The sequence below is a fragment of the Somniosus microcephalus genome, chromosome 4 (assembly GCF_052327205.1).
Source record: "Somniosus microcephalus isolate GS21.2 chromosome 4, FLI_Smic_1.0, whole genome shotgun sequence".
Taxonomy (NCBI): domain Eukaryota; kingdom Metazoa; phylum Chordata; class Chondrichthyes; order Squaliformes; family Somniosidae; genus Somniosus; species Somniosus microcephalus.
Genome location: NC_140990.1, coordinates 154,141,237 through 154,160,055, shown reverse-complemented (window position 1 = coordinate 154,160,055; position 18,819 = coordinate 154,141,237). Strand labels below are relative to the sequence as shown.

Here is an 18,819-nt window from a genome sequence, read left to right as displayed (position 1 = left end):
CCATCATCCCTTTTGTCATTTAATCTCTCCTGCCCTCCACCCTATCACAGCCCTTCCCTCTTGTTCTTTCTTCCCCTCCCCCCCCCTTTCCTTGCCTCTGTACCTGCTTAAAATTGGTTAGATCTCAAAAGTTTTTCTAGTTCTGATGAAAGGTCATCGACCTGAAACGTTGACTCTGTTTCTCTCTCCAGACGCTGTCTGACCTGCTGAGTATCTCCAGCATTTTCTGTTTTTATTTTATTAGAGGGAGTGGGCCTGTTTTAGAGGGCTAAGAGTTTGCAAAGGCAGAGAAGAGTTCAGAGATGGATAAATGGCAAGAGAGGCTAAAATGAAATTTAGAGGGGCATGGAAGAGCTGGGTGTGGTGCAAAAAAAGCAGAGCCTGGTCTGGGATGGTAGCCATTTTATACACAGTGGAGCAGAAGCAAAAGCAACTGAATTACTGTTTCATTTCTGAATCAGGACAGGTGAATAAAAATACAATTAATTGCGAGAGATGAAATTCAGAGACTACATGGTCCAGTGTCCAGTGATGAGGATGCTTGACTGAAGAAAACTTATCTTTTGTACAAGACACAAAAGACTTGGACCAAATTGCAATGGAATGAACCATAACTCATCATTAAACCAGCTCTACAAATTCATCCACAGGATCTCAAAAAATCCACACAAGGCAGTTTGGATGTTGAGTAATTGAGACCAAAACTCAAATGCACGATGTTCATAATTTATTTTTATGAAGGCAGAAAACTCAGTTACTCATTTAATAAGGATTTATTCCCATCATAGTCAGTTATCTCAGGAACAGCTGTACATCACACAGAACCACAGAAATACCAGAACACACAGCTGCCAGCTAGGGTACACAATTTAAATACCAATAGTAAACCTGTCCAGTGGAACAGAGTCACAACTTGGAGCCACTGGGTGATTACTTGATCCTGCTCACTTGCAGTTACCTGACAACAAACCAATCATTTCAAATGAATATAGCTGAAACTGTTTAAACAGAACTTTAAAAAATCTTCAATGCAGAACGCATTATATCATAAATTATATAACAGATAATTCCCATGCCAATTAAAGCATTCGTGCAGAAACTGAATCGTATGTGTACCTAACCCTCCACTGGAAAGGATCTAGAACAAATATCCAGAAACACTGGTTTTTAAAAAGATATTTACGAGAAGGCAGCTTAAAAACCTAATTAAGAAGCTTACTTGTCATTTTTATACATTATTACAGTCAATGTCTTGACACATCCCTTTTTAAAAAGTATGTATGGTGTTCTCATCATCTATCAGAAGTTGTCTGATGCATAAGACCAAACAGTACCTTTCAGATGCTTTAGTAACAGCAAGCCATGTATCTGAACTTGGATTTTTCTCTCCCACTTTTCCAAAATAGGACAAATGATTAGAGAAACACACCAAGGCTGCATATTAAACAATAAAGAGAAGTCGTTTTCAAACCCAGTAGACCAAGTCCCCCACATGTTTAATGCTTAAGCTGCACTATTTTGGATGGTATCGACAGCTTTTACTATCATTGGGTCTTCAAGTTATCCTTAAATTAGCCATGGAATGCCATGCCAGCATCTTGCAATCACTATCCACACTTTTTACTGGAAGAAAAACATTTGCTAGATGGAAGCACATCACCAGATGGCTACTGCAAGTATTACTTTGGCAAGACAAACAAGTGCAAAGTAAAAGTTCTGTAACTAAAACATTTTCAGCAGCAAAGGAAAGAAATGTTTGAGAAACAACAAGGATTGACTTGAATAAATGTTTGTCTTATTCTTTTTTTTTAAAGTACTGGAGTATTCAGTTATACATCAAATCATGTAATCTTAATGACTGCACATGCTAAAGGATGGAACAATGGAAAGGAAAGTCCTTCAGTTGAGTAGAACACTCAAATATGAGCTTCAGTGAAGCTCCACCCCATAAGCAAGCAGTCTGTATAATATACTCCTTCTATTGTTTCCATCATGTGTCGGTTACATCTAGTAAAATGGACAGGTGACGCTGACAGAACATTTCTTCCTCTTGACTGGCCTGGATCAACCTATTGAACTCTTTCAGTTTGTCCGTTAGGGTCATTGTCGAATCGTTCAGCCAATCAGAGTCATTCATACTGCTGTCCTTGCTGTGCTCACTATTAGCAACCTCCTAGGAGAAAGATTTTAAAAAGCAGGATTAGGTAACATCGGGTTTCCAATCTCAGAAATAATAGGATAGGAATGAAGATCAACCAATTGAGTTGGAAGAATGATTGCTGCACAACAAACCACACAAAGTAGCAGTAATAGGAATACTAATCAACCTGTGGTGTGGTCGGAGCAGAAACTCGGTGCATGGGGACAACAACCTCAGCAGCAGAGACCAAGGTCTGTGGGAGGTAAAGCGGGAGAGCAATTGATTCCAAAGGGTCCTCATCCAGCCAGTGATACAGCTGCTCCTCACACCTAGAAATGAAACAAACACTTGAATTTATTTATCGCTAAATGCATTTGGAGTTGAATGGTATAATTACAGTCAACTTCACACAATCGGGCAGTATGAGAAATGGATCAGTGAGCTGAAATTTATTTGATACAACAGCCAATGCATTTCACACTCTTGCCAAATGAAGGATAGGTTAGATGGTGGGAGGACCATCATTGCTTACTATAATAAATAAAAACTTAATTTCCATCCCAATGTTTGTCTCGCTGTCGGTATGTAGCCTTGCAAATCAAGTTATTTGCAGAAAGCATGCTTTTTATTTTCCACATTTTTCAATGATTGTACCTCTGATTCTCCTCTCTTTCCATTTGTATTCCTGACAGCAGTCGTTCTGGTAGAAGTTCTTCTGCTGTAGAAGTATGGGTGATATCCACAGTACAAACACTCCTGTCTGGAAAGGTTTCTTCAGAACTGACCTTCACAGTGTATGATTTACAGTCTGATCTCTGCTTAATCGAAGAGTATATCTGCTTCTGTGATAACCTGGAAAATAATATGATGAGAGAACATAGTGCCCATGTATTGAAGGGAAAATCTACTGGATTACAACAGTTATTTTGTATTATTCAACCTGGTGAAGCTTGTTACTGAAATTCTGAGCCATGTGTACAGTATACAAGAATTCGGAGCTGCAGTTCAGACCCATTTAGAAGATATAAAAACAGAAAATGCTGGAAATACTCAGCAGTTCAGGCAGCTTCTGTAGAGAGAGAAACAGAGTTAACGTTTCAGGTCGATAGCCCTTCGTAAGAACTGTTCTGACGAAGGGTCACTTTCACTCCTCTGGTAAATCTCAGGCTACAAATTCAAGAAGGGCTACATTGCTCACACAGGATGTAACGCATACTGAAAAAAAGCCTCGACACCAAGGCACAACAGTAGCACCCAAACTCTTCCTTGTGCAAAAGGAGCACTTTTTCCCTCCCCCACTTAAATCAACAAACCGATGGAGAGCTTGCCCACCGCAGAGTCAGCAAACACATTAAAGAGAAACAATTTTCGCCTACCGCCTTCATCATTTCCACATGTCTGTGCACATTCTGGCTGAGCTGGGACCCAGATCTCTAGATTCCTATGGCTAGGAACAAGATCCCTGATATACCCAAGGCAGCTCCAACTTCCCAGGCAGGTCAAGAAAGTCCTGCACTGAAAATATCCTTAGGCATATCAGTTCTCCTCTCACCGTGGTGAGGCTGTCACCTTGTAGAGGCCCAAACTCTGCACAGGCTTGGCACAAAACTGGCAAGTTGCTCCACAAGGAGTTCAAGGAATCTAGATACTGTGCCTAACTTCAGCTGGCTCTCAATGAAGATGAGGCACAAGAATAAAATCCTTAAAATTCAGTCACAAAGGCCTCAAGTGGGCTCCATGACTTTTACTTAGCATGCAAAGACTATCGACCCCCCACCCCGACCCATCCCTTCACTCAAAATATCAATTTCTCAGACATGGACTAGATATAGCATTCATAAATACAGAGAATATACATCCATCAATGACCTAGATTACAGTATACACTTAACTGACTCAGGTTCACCTACTGGATAGAATAACAACAGAAGACGCTGGAAAAATTCAGCAGGCCAGGCAACATCCATGGAGAGAGAAATAGAGTCAACGTTTCAGGTCGAAACCCTTCTTCAGAACTGAGGAAAAAAAGGCAGGAAATGAAACAGATTAAAAGGCAGTTTGGGGGCTGGGAAATGGGGGAGGGGATGAAAGGAGAGACATTAAGAGATATTCAAGGTGAGACGAGATGATAATAGGACAGGTAAAGAAACAAACAATGGCTCTAGATGAAGTGTGAAATGCGCTGGCAGAGTGAAAGGCAGCTGCCGTGTGGGAGAGAGAAAAAAAAGGAAAAAGCACAAACCAAAAGTGTGGATAAAAAATATGAAAATAGGGGCCGAGGTTATGATCTGAAATTGTTGAACTCAATATTGAGTCCGGAAGGCTGTAAAGTGCCTAATCGGAAGATGAGGTGCTGTTCCTCGAGTTTACGGTGCGCTTCCGTGGAACAATGCAAGAGGCCGAGGACGGCGAGCTCCGAGTGGGAATGGAACGGTGAATTAAAATAACAGGTGACCGGAAGCTGTTGCATCTCCGGCGCTTGCATGGGAAGGTGCCGGGTAAAGGGGAAGGGGTGCTGGGGGTGATAGAGGAGTGGGCTAGGGTGTCTCGGAGGGAGCGGTCCCTACGGAATGCTGAAAGGGGAGGGGCGGGGAAGATGCGTTTGGTGGGTCCTAGCTATGCCTGCCTTTTCGTGGGATATGTGGAACACTCTTTGTTCCAGTCCTACTCGGGTCCCCTCCCTCACCTCTTTTTCCGGTACATTGATGACTGTACCGGTGCCGTTTCCTGCTCTCGCTCTGAACTAGACAATTTCATTCACTTTGCCTCCAATTTCCACCCTTCCTTCACCTGGTCCATCTCTGACTCTTCCCTTCCTTCCTCGACTTCTCCGTCTCCATCTCTGGGGATAGGTTATTGACCAACATTCACTGCAAGCCCACTGACTCCCACAGCTACCTGGACTACACTTCCTCCCACCCCGCCTCCTGTAAGGACTCCATTCCATTCTCCCAGTTTCTCCATCTCCGCCGCATCTGCTCCGACGATGCCACCTTCCACACCAGTGCTTCCGACATGTCTTCCTTTTTCCTCAACTGAGGATTCCCCACTACCGTGGTTGACACGGCCCTCAACCGTGTCCGTTCCATCTCCTGCACTTCTGCCCTCACACCTGCCCCTCCCTCCCGGAACCATGATAGGGTTCCCCTTGTCCTCACCTTTCACCCCACCAGCCTCCACATTCAACGGATCATCCTCCGCCATTTCCGCCACCTCCAACGTGATCCCACCACCAAACGCATCTTCCCCTCCCCTCCCCTTTCAGCATTCCGTAGGGACCGCTCCCTCCGAGTCACCCTGGTCCACTCCTCTATCACCCCCAGCACCCCTTCCCCTGGTACCTTCCCGTGCAAGCGCAGGAGATGCAACAGCTGCCCATATACCTCCCCACTTCCTACTCTCCAGGGCCCCAAACACCCCTTCCAGGTGAAACAGCGATTTACTTGTACTTCTTGCAATCTAGTATACTGTATTCGCTGCTCACGATGTGGTCTCCTCTGCATTGGGGAGACCAAACGCAGATTGGGTGACCGCTTTGCGGAACACCTCCGTTCAGTCCGTAAGGGTGACCCCGAGCTTCTGGTCGCCTGTCATTTTAATTCACCGCTCCATTCCCACTCGGACCTCACCGTCTTTGGCCTCTTGCATTGTTCCACGGAAGCTCAACGTAAACTCGAGGAACATCACCTCATCTTCCGATTAGGCACTTTACAGCCTTCTGGACTCAATATAGAGTTCAACAATTTCAGATCATAACCTCGGCCCCATTATATTTTCATATTTTTTATCCACACTTTTGGTTTGTGCTTTTTCCTTTTTTTTCCCCTCTCTCCCACATAGCAACTGTCTTTCACTCTGCCAGCGCATTTCACACTTCATCTAGAGCCATTGTCTGTTTCTTTACCTGTCCTATTACCATCTCGTCTCACCCTGAATATCTCTTAATGTCTCTTCTTTCATCCCCTCCCCCATTTCCCAGCCCCCAAACTGCCTTTTAATCCGTTTCATTTCCTGCCTTTTTTTCCTCAGTTCTGAAGAAGGATTTCGACCTGAAACGTTGACTCTATTTCTCTCTCCACGGATGTTGCCTGGCCTGCCGAGTTTTTCCAGCGTCTTCTGTTGTTATTTCGGATTTCCAGCATCCGCAGTATTTTGTTATCATACTGGATAGAATACTTGATTTCCAGTGTGTTTTCTATTCATGCATATAAACAGAAATAAATCCAGTAAACAGCAATAAGGAGTGAGGTGGACCTATCACATATTAAGATAATACAGCACATAGTGATGTGGACAGCACAGAAGGTGTGATGTCTTTTCAAAGCACCAGAGAGAAATTAAGTCATTGGTTTTATAAGAACATAAGAATTAGGAGCAGGAGTCGGCCATACGGCCCCTCGAGCCTGCTCTGCCATTCAATAAGATCATGACTGATCTTCGACCTCAACTCCACTTTCCTGCCCTATCCCCATTTCCCTTGATTGCTCTAGAGTCCAAAAATCTATATCTCAGCCTTGAAAATATGCAACGACTCTGCATCCACAGCCCTTTGGGGTAGAGAATTTAAAAGATTCACAACCCTCCGAGTGAAGAAATTCCTCCTCATCTCAATCTTAAATGGCCGACCCCTTATCCTGAGACTATGCCCCCTAGTTCTAGACTCTCCAGCCAGGGGAAACAACCTCTCAGCATCTACCCTGGCAAACCCCACAGATTTATCAACATTTTCAAAGCTAGGATTGCAGGAACAAAATAAATTTGTTACTTTAGGTCTGTTGACTGGCAATTGCCAAGGTAAATGTTCATAATGCAGGATTTTCTGAAATGTGCGAGTGAAGGGAACAGAGTTGTTGGGGCTTAAACATTGGTTCTATGAAGAAAATCATGTCACATGAACTACAATTTGAACAATGCAGCTCACGTATAAATAGTATTCACTGCAGCAAAGTAGGTTTATATTCTACTATTCTGTGCCTTTACCTGCGAGGGGCTTCTTGGATTTCCATTTGAGTACTTGATCGTGCTTGTTCCCACAGTGTTGGTCGTTTGTAGTTTTTTAGATCTTCCTGGAAATAATAGACCAAGATCTGACCATCTTCACTTACAGCTTCTGAGAAATGATAAAAGAAAGTACCTGTATTGTGAGGCAGGCCAAGGCATGTACATTCAACTCCAAAAAAAGAGAAGGGGTTCCTCTTTTTATTTTGCTTTTCCAACACAAAACTTAAAAAAGGGCCATGAGCCAAGCTGGATGGGGCAAGGGAACCATTCAGAAATGCCTATTCCAGGTCATTCATACTCTGAAGTCATGAATCGTCATTATGTTCAAAATGTCACCTCTCCCAGTGAGAACAGGAAACGAACTGAGGCTGGAATGGAAATATAGCACAAAGGGAGGCCACTGACGTAGGCTCTCTGAAAGAGCGGTCGGCTTAGTCCCATTCCCTCTTGTTCTTTCCCAATAACCTTTGAAATTTTTCTTTTACAAATATTTAATCTTTTAAAAGTTATTATGGGTTCTGTTTCTCATAGGGCATTTAATATCTTAACAATCCTCTACAGATAATTTTTTAAATTTAAGCCCGCTAGTTACCAACTCACCTACCAGTGGAAATATTTTTCCCCTATTTACCTCATCAAAACCTCTCAATTTTGAACACCTCTATCAGATCTTCTCTTAGCCTTCCTCCATTCTAATGAGGAGGCCCAGTTTCTCCAATGTCTCTTCATAACTAAAGCCTCTCATCCCTGGTACAATCTTACTGAATCTTTTCTGTATCCTCTCCATGGCCTGAAGTAGGGCTGGTGACAATGTTCTAACTTTAGCCTAACCAATCATTTGTATAGGTTTAGTGTTACCTCTTTGCTGTTATACTCAATGCTGGGATTAAAACCCAAAATAATCAATCTCCCACTTTTAAAGACAATGGCCTAGAAATTCAGTTTGGACCCGCCAGCTGGTTTGCGCCCAAAAGTTAGCGCTGGGCGGGGAGCCATTTGCGACCGTCAGAAATTCAGTTTTTGCGCCCCAAGTCGGAACCGGGCGCTATTCCAGGGTGTGGCCGCCCCCGCTTGGGGCGCTGAAACTGAATTTCAGCGCTGTAGGCGCCGCTGCGCCACCCGATGCGGTGCGGCAGGCTGCGGTACTGCAGGCCTCCTCCTTCTCTTAAAGTGGAGGTGCCTGCAACGGGGAGATCGCTGCTGGATTGTGCCGGCAAATGAGCCCGGCACCACGGAGAAGTGCCGGGCTCGCGGAAAGCAGCTGGCAATGCCGCGGGGGGGGGGGGGGGGGGGGGGGTGGTGGAGGAGGCCGGGGAAGGAGGTGCGGGCAGGCGGCCGCCCCTCCACCTTTATGCGCCCCACTAAGGCTGCAGTAAGGCCCTGGTCTCCGGATGTAAGTAGTGGCCGCCACGGAGGAGGCGGCGGCAACTGAATATGGGATTCGGGCCGGCATCGGGGCGGAACTGGGGCACTGCGCACACCGATGACGTCATCGGTGCCGGTGCAGCGCTACCGGCTACCGCCGCCATTACCGCAGCGCTGAATATCAGCGCGAACTCCTCTATTGGCGCAAAAGCCCTCTTTGGGCGAAAACTGGGCGCAAAGCCAACCGAATTTCTAGGCCAATGTATCTGACTTCCCACGTCTTTGCTCTTCTACTCCTTTAAAATTTTACATTTAGTGTATATGCCCTCTCCTTAGTCTTCCTTCCAAAATGTATCCCCGTGTGTTTCTCTATCTTATGTAAGAATATCAATGTTTTTACATTGCTTTAGCTTTAATAGAGACAGAACTATAATATGGAAAGGATTTGTTTAAATCATGTTCTTGAAAACGCCTGTTTTTCCCTGTCATGCTCTCAAAAGCCCATCTCAAAACTGCTGATGAGAGGCTTTTGAAACATAGGCTTTTTATCACAGTAGGGGGTGCCATGAGTGCATGGATCAGAGGATTGTTTACATCAGAGATTGTTGGAGGTGGGGGGGGGGCGCGCGGAAGAGGGGGCAATAAATAAGTAACAGTCTGGTGTGAAAAGGGTACAAATGGGACCTCTGTTTGGTAATCTATTTGAAACAATGGGTAGCTGTACATGAGGCAAGGGTTGCATTCGGCAGGAAAAGACCCAGAAACCAAAACGGTACAAGACAGGTGGCATGAGAGAAGGAAAGAAGGAACGAATCCCTGAGATGTGAACAGGCTTGGAGAAGCCATCTTCACGATTTCTCATTAAATCTACACACAGCAAGTTTTGGACACACGGCTAACGTGCGCTATTCTGTATGGTTGATTAGGGTGGTTTAGATTAATGGTTTGTTGGTTAGGGTGTTTTAGATTAATGGTTTGTTGGTAATAAATTAAGTGAATTATCAAACATATTACTGTCTCTAGTTGTACGAATGTTAAAAGGGTAAGGAAGGAATTATTCAACACGTTAAATTTCATCTGACAGAAGAGATTTACTCCGTTGATCTTCCAGTTATCTTTGCAGTTGTATAGGAACGTCAACACCTTCACCGAAGCGTACGAGAGCATGGGCCTTACACGAAACATCCGTAAGACAAAGGTCCTCGACCAACCTGCCCCCGGATTATCAAAATCCACGACAAGGCCTTGGACAATGTGGACCACTTTCCATACCTCGGGAGCCTACTGTCAACAAGGGCAGACGTCGATGACGAAGTCCAACATCGCCTTCAGTGTGCCAGTGCAGCCTTCGGTCGCCTGAGGAAGAGAGTGCTCGAAGACCAAGACCTCAAACCCGGCACTAAGCTCATGGTCTACAGGGCAGCAGTGATACCCACCCTGCTGTATGCCTCAGAGACATGGACCATGTACAGCAGGCACCTCAAAGCACTGGAGAGGTACCACCAACGCTGCCTCCGCAAGATCCTGCAAATCCATTGGCAGGATAGGCTCACCAACGTCAGTGTTCTCGCTCAGGCCAACATCCCCGGCATCGAAGCTTTGACCATGCTCGATCAGCTCCGATGGACGGATCACATCGTCTGCATACCCGATACGAGACTCCAAAAACACGCGCTCTACTTGGAGCTCCGACACGGCAGGAGAGCCTCAGGTGGGCAGAGGAAACGCTTCAAGGACACCCTCAAAGCCTCCTTGAAAAAGTGCAGCACCCCCACTGACACCTGGGAATCCCTGGCCCAAGACCGCACAAAGTGGAGGAGATGCATCCGGGAAGGCGCCGAGCACCTCGAGTCTCTTTGCCGGGAGCAAGCGGAAGCCAAGCACAAGCAGTGCACGTCAACCCAAGCACCCCACCCACCCGCCCCTTCAACCACCGTCTGCCCCACCTGTGACAGAGACTGTAGGTCCCGCATTGGACTCATCAGTCACCTGAGAACTCATTTTTAATGTGGAAGCAAGTCATCCTCGGTTCCGAGGGACTGCCCAAGAAGACGACGACTAGACTGGTTCCAGGGATGAGGGATTACAGTTACATGGATAGACTGGATAAGCTGGGGTTGTTCTCCTTGGAGCAGAGAAGGTCAAGAGGAGATTTGATAGAGAGGTTTAAAATCATGAGTGGTTTAGATAGAGTAAATAAAGATAAACTGTTTCCAATGGCTGAAGGGTCAATAACCAAAGGGTACAGATTTAAGGTGATTGGCAGAAGAACCAGAGGCAACATGAGGATAAACTTTTTTAAGCAATGAGTGGTTAGGATTTGGAATGCTCTGCCTGATAGGGTGGTGGATACAGATTCAATAGTAGCCTTCAAAAGGGAATTGGATAAATACATGAAGGAAAAAAAATTGCAGAGATATTGGGAAAGAGCGGGAGGGTGTGGGACTAACTGGATTGCTCTTTGAGAGAGCCGGCACAGGCTTGATGGGCTAAATAGCCTCCTTCTGCGCTGTACTAATCTATGATTCTATAATCTATCTGCTAAACTACTAACCTGTATGTCATCCTGAAGTTGTTACTGTACCCTTCACAGATAACCATGCTCCAATTTTTGTGCCTTCTACAAATTTTGTTATTGTGTTTGCATTTCCAAGTCTTGCTCATCTATATATAAAAAGCAGCAATGGTCCCATCACTGAACACGGGGAACACCACCATTTATACCCCTCCAATCCAAAACAAAATCCATTAACCGCAACCCGGTTTCCTATCCATGCTGCCACATTCCCTTCAGTCCGGTATCTCTCGATTTTATCAACAAGCCTCTGCGGTATCTGAGCATATGCTTCTTGAAAATCCATATACACATTTCCTTCAATCAATACAGAGTTATTTCAAAGAACTTATTTTATTCCTATTTCTTTGTCTAAATCACATTCGGTTCTCTATATCCAATCTTCTTCTTTCTGGCTGTCACAATGAACTAAGGGGGCAAAACACAGCTATAGTTTTCCTCAAAAAGGACATGCTTTCAGCTGAATGTCATCAGAATTCAGTTTCCAGACTATGAAAGCAGAGAGATAAATGAGGCTCACATTCCCATGTGTGTCCATGTCCCCACCACAATCAAACTCAATTCTCACAAGAACCAGCCAATTCTAGAGATCAGTAAAAATGTAAGATACAAACATGTCTAACCTGCAGCACAGGGCAGGCTCGGGGGCCTCCACTCTCTCAACCGATGGTCAATGCAAAAGGCAATGATTTCATCCCAGGGTATTTCTAAAACCGAAGGCCCCTCATTTACCGAGACTTCCAACATCAAGGAACAGCTCTCTCTCCACCTGCTGTAGACTCTGTTTAGGAGCTGTTCAACCTTTGAAAGCAGCAGTGGGCAAGTTTGCTGTGACACTGGTACCTGAGACATGTAATGGAAGATCATATCACAGACCTTCGCCCATGGAGCTATGAGAAACAGAAAACAATTATTGAAGTAATATAAATGATGAGATCACCAACACGGAGTAAAATCTTCTCATAGCAGCATTATGTTCTAACCATGCAAGGGAGGTAGATCCATCGCCGGCAGCTGAAAAGCCAGCACCGCTTTCTTCAGCCAGGCCAGATGGTTATTAGAATTCCACTCTTTATGTGCCAGTATTTCATGGGCCGTGGGTCCAGAAAACTCAGCCACTGGCCAGGAAAGATTGCACAGCTGCTCGGAGGACACCACTTCTGCAAGGAAACGCAGCACATCATTGTAAAGCTCAATGATGGGGCTGGGGTCCTGGGAAGGCAATGTAGCGAATCGCCTTTCAGATTTATCACTGTAAAACTGGTCGCTGAACTCTCGGCACAGCCCGTCCTCAATGAACTGCATCAGAGTCTGACAGCAGACCTCCGGGGATGCTGGGCAACGCGAGGCCAGCCACCTTACTGCCTCAGAGACCTAAAAAAAAGACATCGATTATATTTAAATCATGTGAACTCTCACTGTAGTAAACAGTCTGACAAAAGTAACACACTGCAAAGTACCAGCAACACTGTAGACAGCATCATTTTCCACGTGGTCTGTTTGTTGCGAAAGGGATAGTGAGAGTCAATGATAATTCCACACCACAATATTTGAGTAACCTTTTGCTACAGTACTTATTTTTTTGACCAGAGTTAAAGCTGTACATAAAAACAGGCTCTCATCCAAATAAGAAAATCCTGCAGACAATGGCCCTTTAGTGGTCTGACATTACACAGGAACATTTCAAGCACAAACTGTTGCTTCAGCCCCTGCTGCACACAAGATCCAATTCTGGAATTACACCTCAGCTCTTTTGAATGAGACTAATTTGATGCAATGAGGCAAGAAACATAAATAGTCCAAGTGCTCCAGATCACAGACCTTTTCGTATTTACTTTTGTCATCCTCTCCTTTGTTTGTGTACTTAATGTGTGCCTTTTCCTTCAGTTTCAATTTTGCCTTTATTTCTTTAATAATCCATGCGGTGTCATTACTGGCTAGTTTGTTCTTGCTTTTTAGTGGGATATATACCTCCTGGACTCTATTGATCATTGTTTTAAATGTTTCCCACTGCTGTTCTATTTCTTTGTCAGTAAATTTTTCCAGTTTATTTTCCCTAGTTCCATTCTCATCCACTTAAAATCCGCTTTTTTCCAATTTATTTCTTTGGTCTTTGTCTTACTTATGTCCTTCGCAATCTTTACCTTAAACCTTATTATGTTGTGATCGCTATTGCCTAGATGTTCCCCTATGCTTACTTCTCTTATTTGCTCTGGTTTATTTCCCAATACTAGATCCAGCAGTGCTCCCTCTCTTGTTGGGCTTTTTATATACTGGGTAAGAACAGAGTACTGCACACATCATAAAAACTCCATTCCCTGTACCCCTCTTGCCAGTTTGAGGGTAGTTAAAATCTCCCATGATTATTATTCTATGTCCTTTACTCATTTCACATATTTGCTTACACATTTCTTCCTCCACTTCCCTTCCACTATTAGGTGGTTTATAGTATACCCCTATTAGCGTGCTCGATCCTTTCTTATCTTTTATTTCAATCCAAATGGATTCTGTATCTAACCTGGTTAGTTATGTCCCTTTTTTCGACTGCCAATATGTTATCTCTAATTAGTACAGCTACCCCCCTTCATCCTTCCCTATTCTTTCTGATTATGTCAAAACCTGCAATATTTAGTTGCCAGTCCTGTTCTTTATGAAACCATGTTTCAGTTATTTCTACTACATCTGGTTCCTCACTATGGATTATTGCTTCAGACTGGTATATGGCATTGGACTTGGACATCTGTAACATCAAGATGGCTAGCATGACAAACTACCCTGTCTAGTTCCTCACACCACACTAAAGACAGATGTCCATCACGTAGACGATGATTTAGGATAATATCTGCTGGAAAGCATTACCTGGAGGCCAGGTAAGAGAATATGTGCACTTATATCTTGGGCCCAGTGCTGACCACGACTGGTCTGTAGGGAGGCAAGCAGCTACTCCTGAAGCTGCGCAACGCCAACTGGTGTTGCAAAGGAAGTGGGAAATGCACAAGAAGCCAGGGTTGGAGGAACACAGCGTTCTTGGGAGAGTTGTGGGCCTGGAGGAGGTTATAGGGATAGGGAGGGGTGAGGCCATGGAAGGATTTGAACACGAGGATGAAAATTTTTAAATGTTCAGGTCCTGGAGTGGGGCTTAAACAAGAAGCCACTGAGCCAAGCTGACACTTGAATGGGAAGCAAATAGTTAAGACACTGTTCCGTTGAATCTCAATAACGCCAAGCTAACCAAGGAGGTCTGTAACACATTTAGTAATGAAACATTACCTGGTTTGATCCCTGAAGATCATTGGTTTTTCCTGGGATCAGGATGATGATGAACTCGGACACAAGGCGAGTAGCCACGAGCGCTTCAAGCTTTAGACCTTTATGTAAAATAAACGTTTCTATCAATATCTTATGGATGGATCAAGTAAAAAGCTCCATTCCAGTATGTGCAGCCAGTGCCGTTGAATAGTGAAACTAGTTATAGATCCGGTAGCACAAGACACAAAGACTCGTGAAATTCAAAACAATGCATTCTGATCAGTGCTGGAATCTGGATTTTGGTGGGCATTTCCTGGCACTGGATGAGACGCAAAACTGAGGACATTTTGGGAGCTGCAAACTGTGCAGCAGAACCTCAACTGAAATGGATTGCAGATATTTCCACAATCAGTATTCCTAATCCCCTCCCAACACAATCTACACCTCCTACACAATATTGTTTCTTTCCCTAGATCTCATCCTCCCCCTCCCTCAACATTATTCAAAACCAGCTCCTGACCACTTTTTAGCCCCATGCTTCCCGAGACTGTCAGGCAATGATACTAACCTCTTTTAAACCTGTGCTATCACCTCTCACCATAAACAGTCCACCCTCAACTCCTCCACCTTTTCAAACATCCCCTTCATCTCTAACCTGCTATTTTTCTTCAAACATCTTAAACACCTTTGCGCTCATTTCTCCCACTGTTGCACAGTGTAGTTCCTGACCAGCTGGCACTGAGCCACATTCTGTGACTGCAGTTGCACCAAACTGTCCCTCTTCATCTTCCTCAAGCTCTCTACTACCTTCAACACTGCTCACCACTCCACTCTCCTCCACATTCCTTACTTCCTGCTTCAGGTCCACCAGTCCTCTGAAGTGCTCAAAGACCATCTTTCGCATGAGGAGCGTTACATGACTTCTTCTAGCCTCCTTTAAAACCACTAGTAAGAAGTCCAGTACTACAAGGTAGCCATCCCGAATGCTACTGGCAGATTCTACAGCATGCTGCACATCAAAGAGAGAAGTAATCGTACATTGTGAAGCTGAAAAACCGGAAAGTAGGTCAGTACTTAAACCCCATGGGCAGAGTTGCTATTTTCACAACAGCACCTACAAAGCTTCTACCCATCAAAACGCCCACCATCACCGCAGCTGGTGTCCACAGATACATGTTCTCTCTATTCGGTCGCATTTAATCAGTACATTCCTATCCGCTGTTGCTCAGCTTTTCCAAAGCTGTTATATGTAAATAGCAGCTCTCCCAGCAGACTTCAGAAAAGGCTCCCACTGCCGGTATTAAATATCTCTTCTCTGTACCTATCCTGACATTTAAATCAATAGTGAAAGCCTGAGGAAAGTTGCCATTTAAATATCGCAGTGCTGGAAGAGCAGACAACTGACAGCAATGCCGCTGAGCTGCTGCTGATTTCTTTGGCAGAACTGCTTCGCTGGACATAAATTTCTAGTCTTACTGGTGAGTATCTATATATATATATAAATCGGTACTTCTGTCTGTCATCGCGTGTGCGTCTGGCAGGCTATGCGCTCGAAAGTTACAGGGCGTACCTACGCGCGCGTTACCTCCAAAGAAAGGTTACGCTTCCGAGACGGTTTTAAGCGTATTTACGTTTCGGCCGGGCTAAAATCGCGCCCGCGGTATCCCAAAAACCTTCAACATTCCGCTCATTAGCATCTCATTATCCGCTCATTAGCGACAGAGTGACCTCGAGGGCGACCAATCGTACGGCGGCTTGCTGCCGCGTGCGGCCGGGCCCTCCTACGGTCGAATGACGGGACGATTGACCAATCCTACGCTTTGGTGACCTGACGGTCGACCAATCGGTGCGTGTGTGGGCGGGCCTTTTCGTTCTGAACCGAGGTGAGTCGCCGCCATCTTGCTTCCGTTCTTTTTCCTGCTTTCTGCGTCTTTCTTTTCAAATATACATTTCCACCAAAATAAAATTGAATTTATTAAATTGTTCTTAAAAAAAATCACTCATTTGTAAACCTAACCTGAACATTCTTTTTCCTACCTTTCCCCGTTTTTTCTTAGGCCTGAAAGCCTGCGTCTTTCTTGCCCAGCCAGGCCCGAGCTAGGTGATTGCGCTTCTGCTAAGCTCCTCACCCAACCCCCCCCGCCGTGTCACGTTACCCAGGGCAACGGCGTCAGCCACGAGGGTCAGGTGTGCGCGTGTAGCAGGAGCAGGTGAGACCACGGCGTCTCTGTTCCGTGCTCGGGCTGGGGGGGGGGTGGCGGGGCTGCCTGCCGGCCTGTCTCTCAGAGCCGCAATCGGGCTCGGCCGCCTCTCAGAGCCGCAATCGGGCTCGGCCGGGGGTGGGGGGGGGTGGGGGGGGTGGGGGGGCGCGGCTCGGAGAGCGCGGTCTCTCGGCCTGGGCCCCCCCGCCCCTGTCCCCCCCTTCCGTCCCCCCCTTCCCCCGCCGCCCCCGCCTTCCCCTTCCCCCCCCCTTCCCCTTCCCGCCCTTTTCCACCCCCTCTCCCTTCCCCCCGCCCCTTCCCCTCCTCCCCCTCCTCCTTCCCCCTCCCTCTCTCTTCCCCCCCTCCCTCCTCCCTCTCTCCTCTTCCCCCTTCCTCCCCTCCCTCTCAATCTCTTCCCCCCTTCCCTCTCTCTCTTCCCCCCCTCTCCTCCCCCCTTCCCTCCCTCTCCCCCTTCTTTCCCCCCTCCCCCCCCCTTTCCTTTCCCCCCCTCCCCCCTTTCCTTTCCCCCCCTCCCCCCCTTCCTTTCCCCCCCCCTCCCCCTTTCTTTCCCCCCCTCTCTCCCCTTCCTTCCCCCCCTCCCTTCCCCCCTCCCCTCCCCTCCCCCTCCTTCCTTCTCCCCCCTTCCTCTCCTCCTCCCCCTTACCTCCTTCCCCTCCCCTCCCCCTTCCTTCCCCTCCTCCCTTTCCCCCCCCTTTCCTTTCCCCCCCTCCTTCTCCCTTCTTCCCCCCATACTTCCCCCCCCTTCCCTCCCCCCTCCCCTCCCCCCTCCTTCCCCTCCCTCCCCTCCCCCCCTTCCTTCCTTCCCCCTTCCCTCCCTCTCCCTCCCCCTTCCTTCCACCCTTCCCCCCTCTCCCCCTCTCCCCCCTCCTTTCCTTTCCCCCCCCTCCCTTTCCTTTCCCCTCCCCCCCTCCTTCTCCTTCCTTCCCCCCCCTCCCTTTACCCCTCCCCCCCTTCCCCCCCCTCCCTTCCCCCCTCTTCCCCCCTCTTCCCCCCCCTCCTCCCCCCCCTCCCTTCCCCCCCCCTTCCTTCCTTTCCCCCCTCCCCTCCCTCCCCCTCCCTTCCCTTCCCCCCCTCCCTTCCCCTCCCCCTCCCTCCCTTCCGCCCCTCCCCCCCCGCCCTCCCTTCCCCCCACCTGCTCTCTCTCTTCCCCCCCAGTCGCTCTCTCTACCCCCCAGTCGCGCTCTCTCTTCCCCCCAGTCGCGCTCTCTCTCTCTTTTCTCTCCCCCCCCGCCCCAGTCGCTCTCTCTCTCTCTCTTCCAACAACAACATGCCCTCGAAAAAGCCTCGGCACCGCCGGGCACTTCAGCTAGTTATTCATAAATTGCCCAGTCTGTTGACGAGCTGTTCGCGGAAGTTCAGAAACTTGAACCGAGCCTCCAGTGGCCAGAGCACGCAACTACAGTGTAACCAGTAACAAATTGAATGGGAAGAGTTGACAGCAAGTCACAATGGTAAATGTTGGCCAAAAATTGCAACAGGACTCAAGGCTTGTGGAAGAAAGTGCATGCCCTACACTAGATTCTAAATACTAGATGTACAAAGGCAGACAGTATATTTACAAAGAACGGGAGGTGGGACAAGATAAGGTTTTATCAACAGAAAATGCTGGAAAAACTCAGCAGGCCAGGCAACATCTGTGGAGAGAAAATAGAGTCAACGTTTCGGGTCAAACCCTTTGTCAAGACTCAAACGTTGACTCTATTTTCTCTCCACGGATGTTGCCTGGCCTGCTGAATTTTTCCAGCATTTTCTGTTTTTATTTCGGATTTCCAGCATCTGCATTATTTTGCTATCGTACTAAGGTTTTATCAAGATGCATGGCCATTTACAGCAATCAGCGGATCTTACAAATAAGTTCTAGCTTGAATCTGACAAGAGTGACTGTAATAGCAGCAATCAATTACTGTAAACCAAACATGCTGGCTGAACACAGTTTCATTTCATTGTGTTAAATTGTGTTTTAAATATATTGGCGAGAGAATTTCTCATGTTTACAATTGTTAGACATACCTGCATTATCTAAAAACTCAAGGCAAAAACTTCAATTTAAAAATGAACAACATTTCCAAGTTTCCAGCCTTTACTATTGCACGGCAGTCGTAAAGGTTGACTCCAGATCTCACCTTCTATCACCTCTTCCTCATTCAATGCCTTTTCCTCTCTGGGAACAAGGATGACCAGTGGGACTGCAGGATTTAAAGGTTTAGCTTGCAAGAGTTGTCTGATGTGAAGCATAGCAGAGAGCCAGTAGACTTTCTCCTCGTCCT

The 18,819-nt window shown here is 46.5% G+C and overlaps 1 protein-coding gene across 1 annotated transcript in view; it reads right to left on the bottom strand.

The window, feature by feature from the left end:
* Positions 1-712: 712 nt before the first annotated feature.
* The window catches only part of mcm3ap (minichromosome maintenance complex component 3 associated protein), a 129,086-nt gene continuing 110,979 nt past the window's right edge, over positions 713-18,819 (bottom strand). The window contains exons 23-29 of the mRNA XM_085985353.1: positions 14,352-14,449; positions 12,065-12,455; positions 11,705-11,971; positions 7,121-7,250; positions 2,795-2,992; positions 2,328-2,469; positions 713-2,173 (exon numbers count right to left, since the gene is read on the bottom strand). Coding sequence (XP_085841479.1) covers positions 1,991-2,173; positions 2,328-2,469; positions 2,795-2,992; positions 7,121-7,250; positions 11,705-11,971; positions 12,065-12,455; positions 14,352-14,449 — 1,409 coding nt within the window. The 3' untranslated portion in view covers positions 713-1,990. The remainder of the gene's footprint in view (positions 2,174-2,327; positions 2,470-2,794; positions 2,993-7,120; positions 7,251-11,704; positions 11,972-12,064; positions 12,456-14,351; positions 14,450-18,819) is intronic.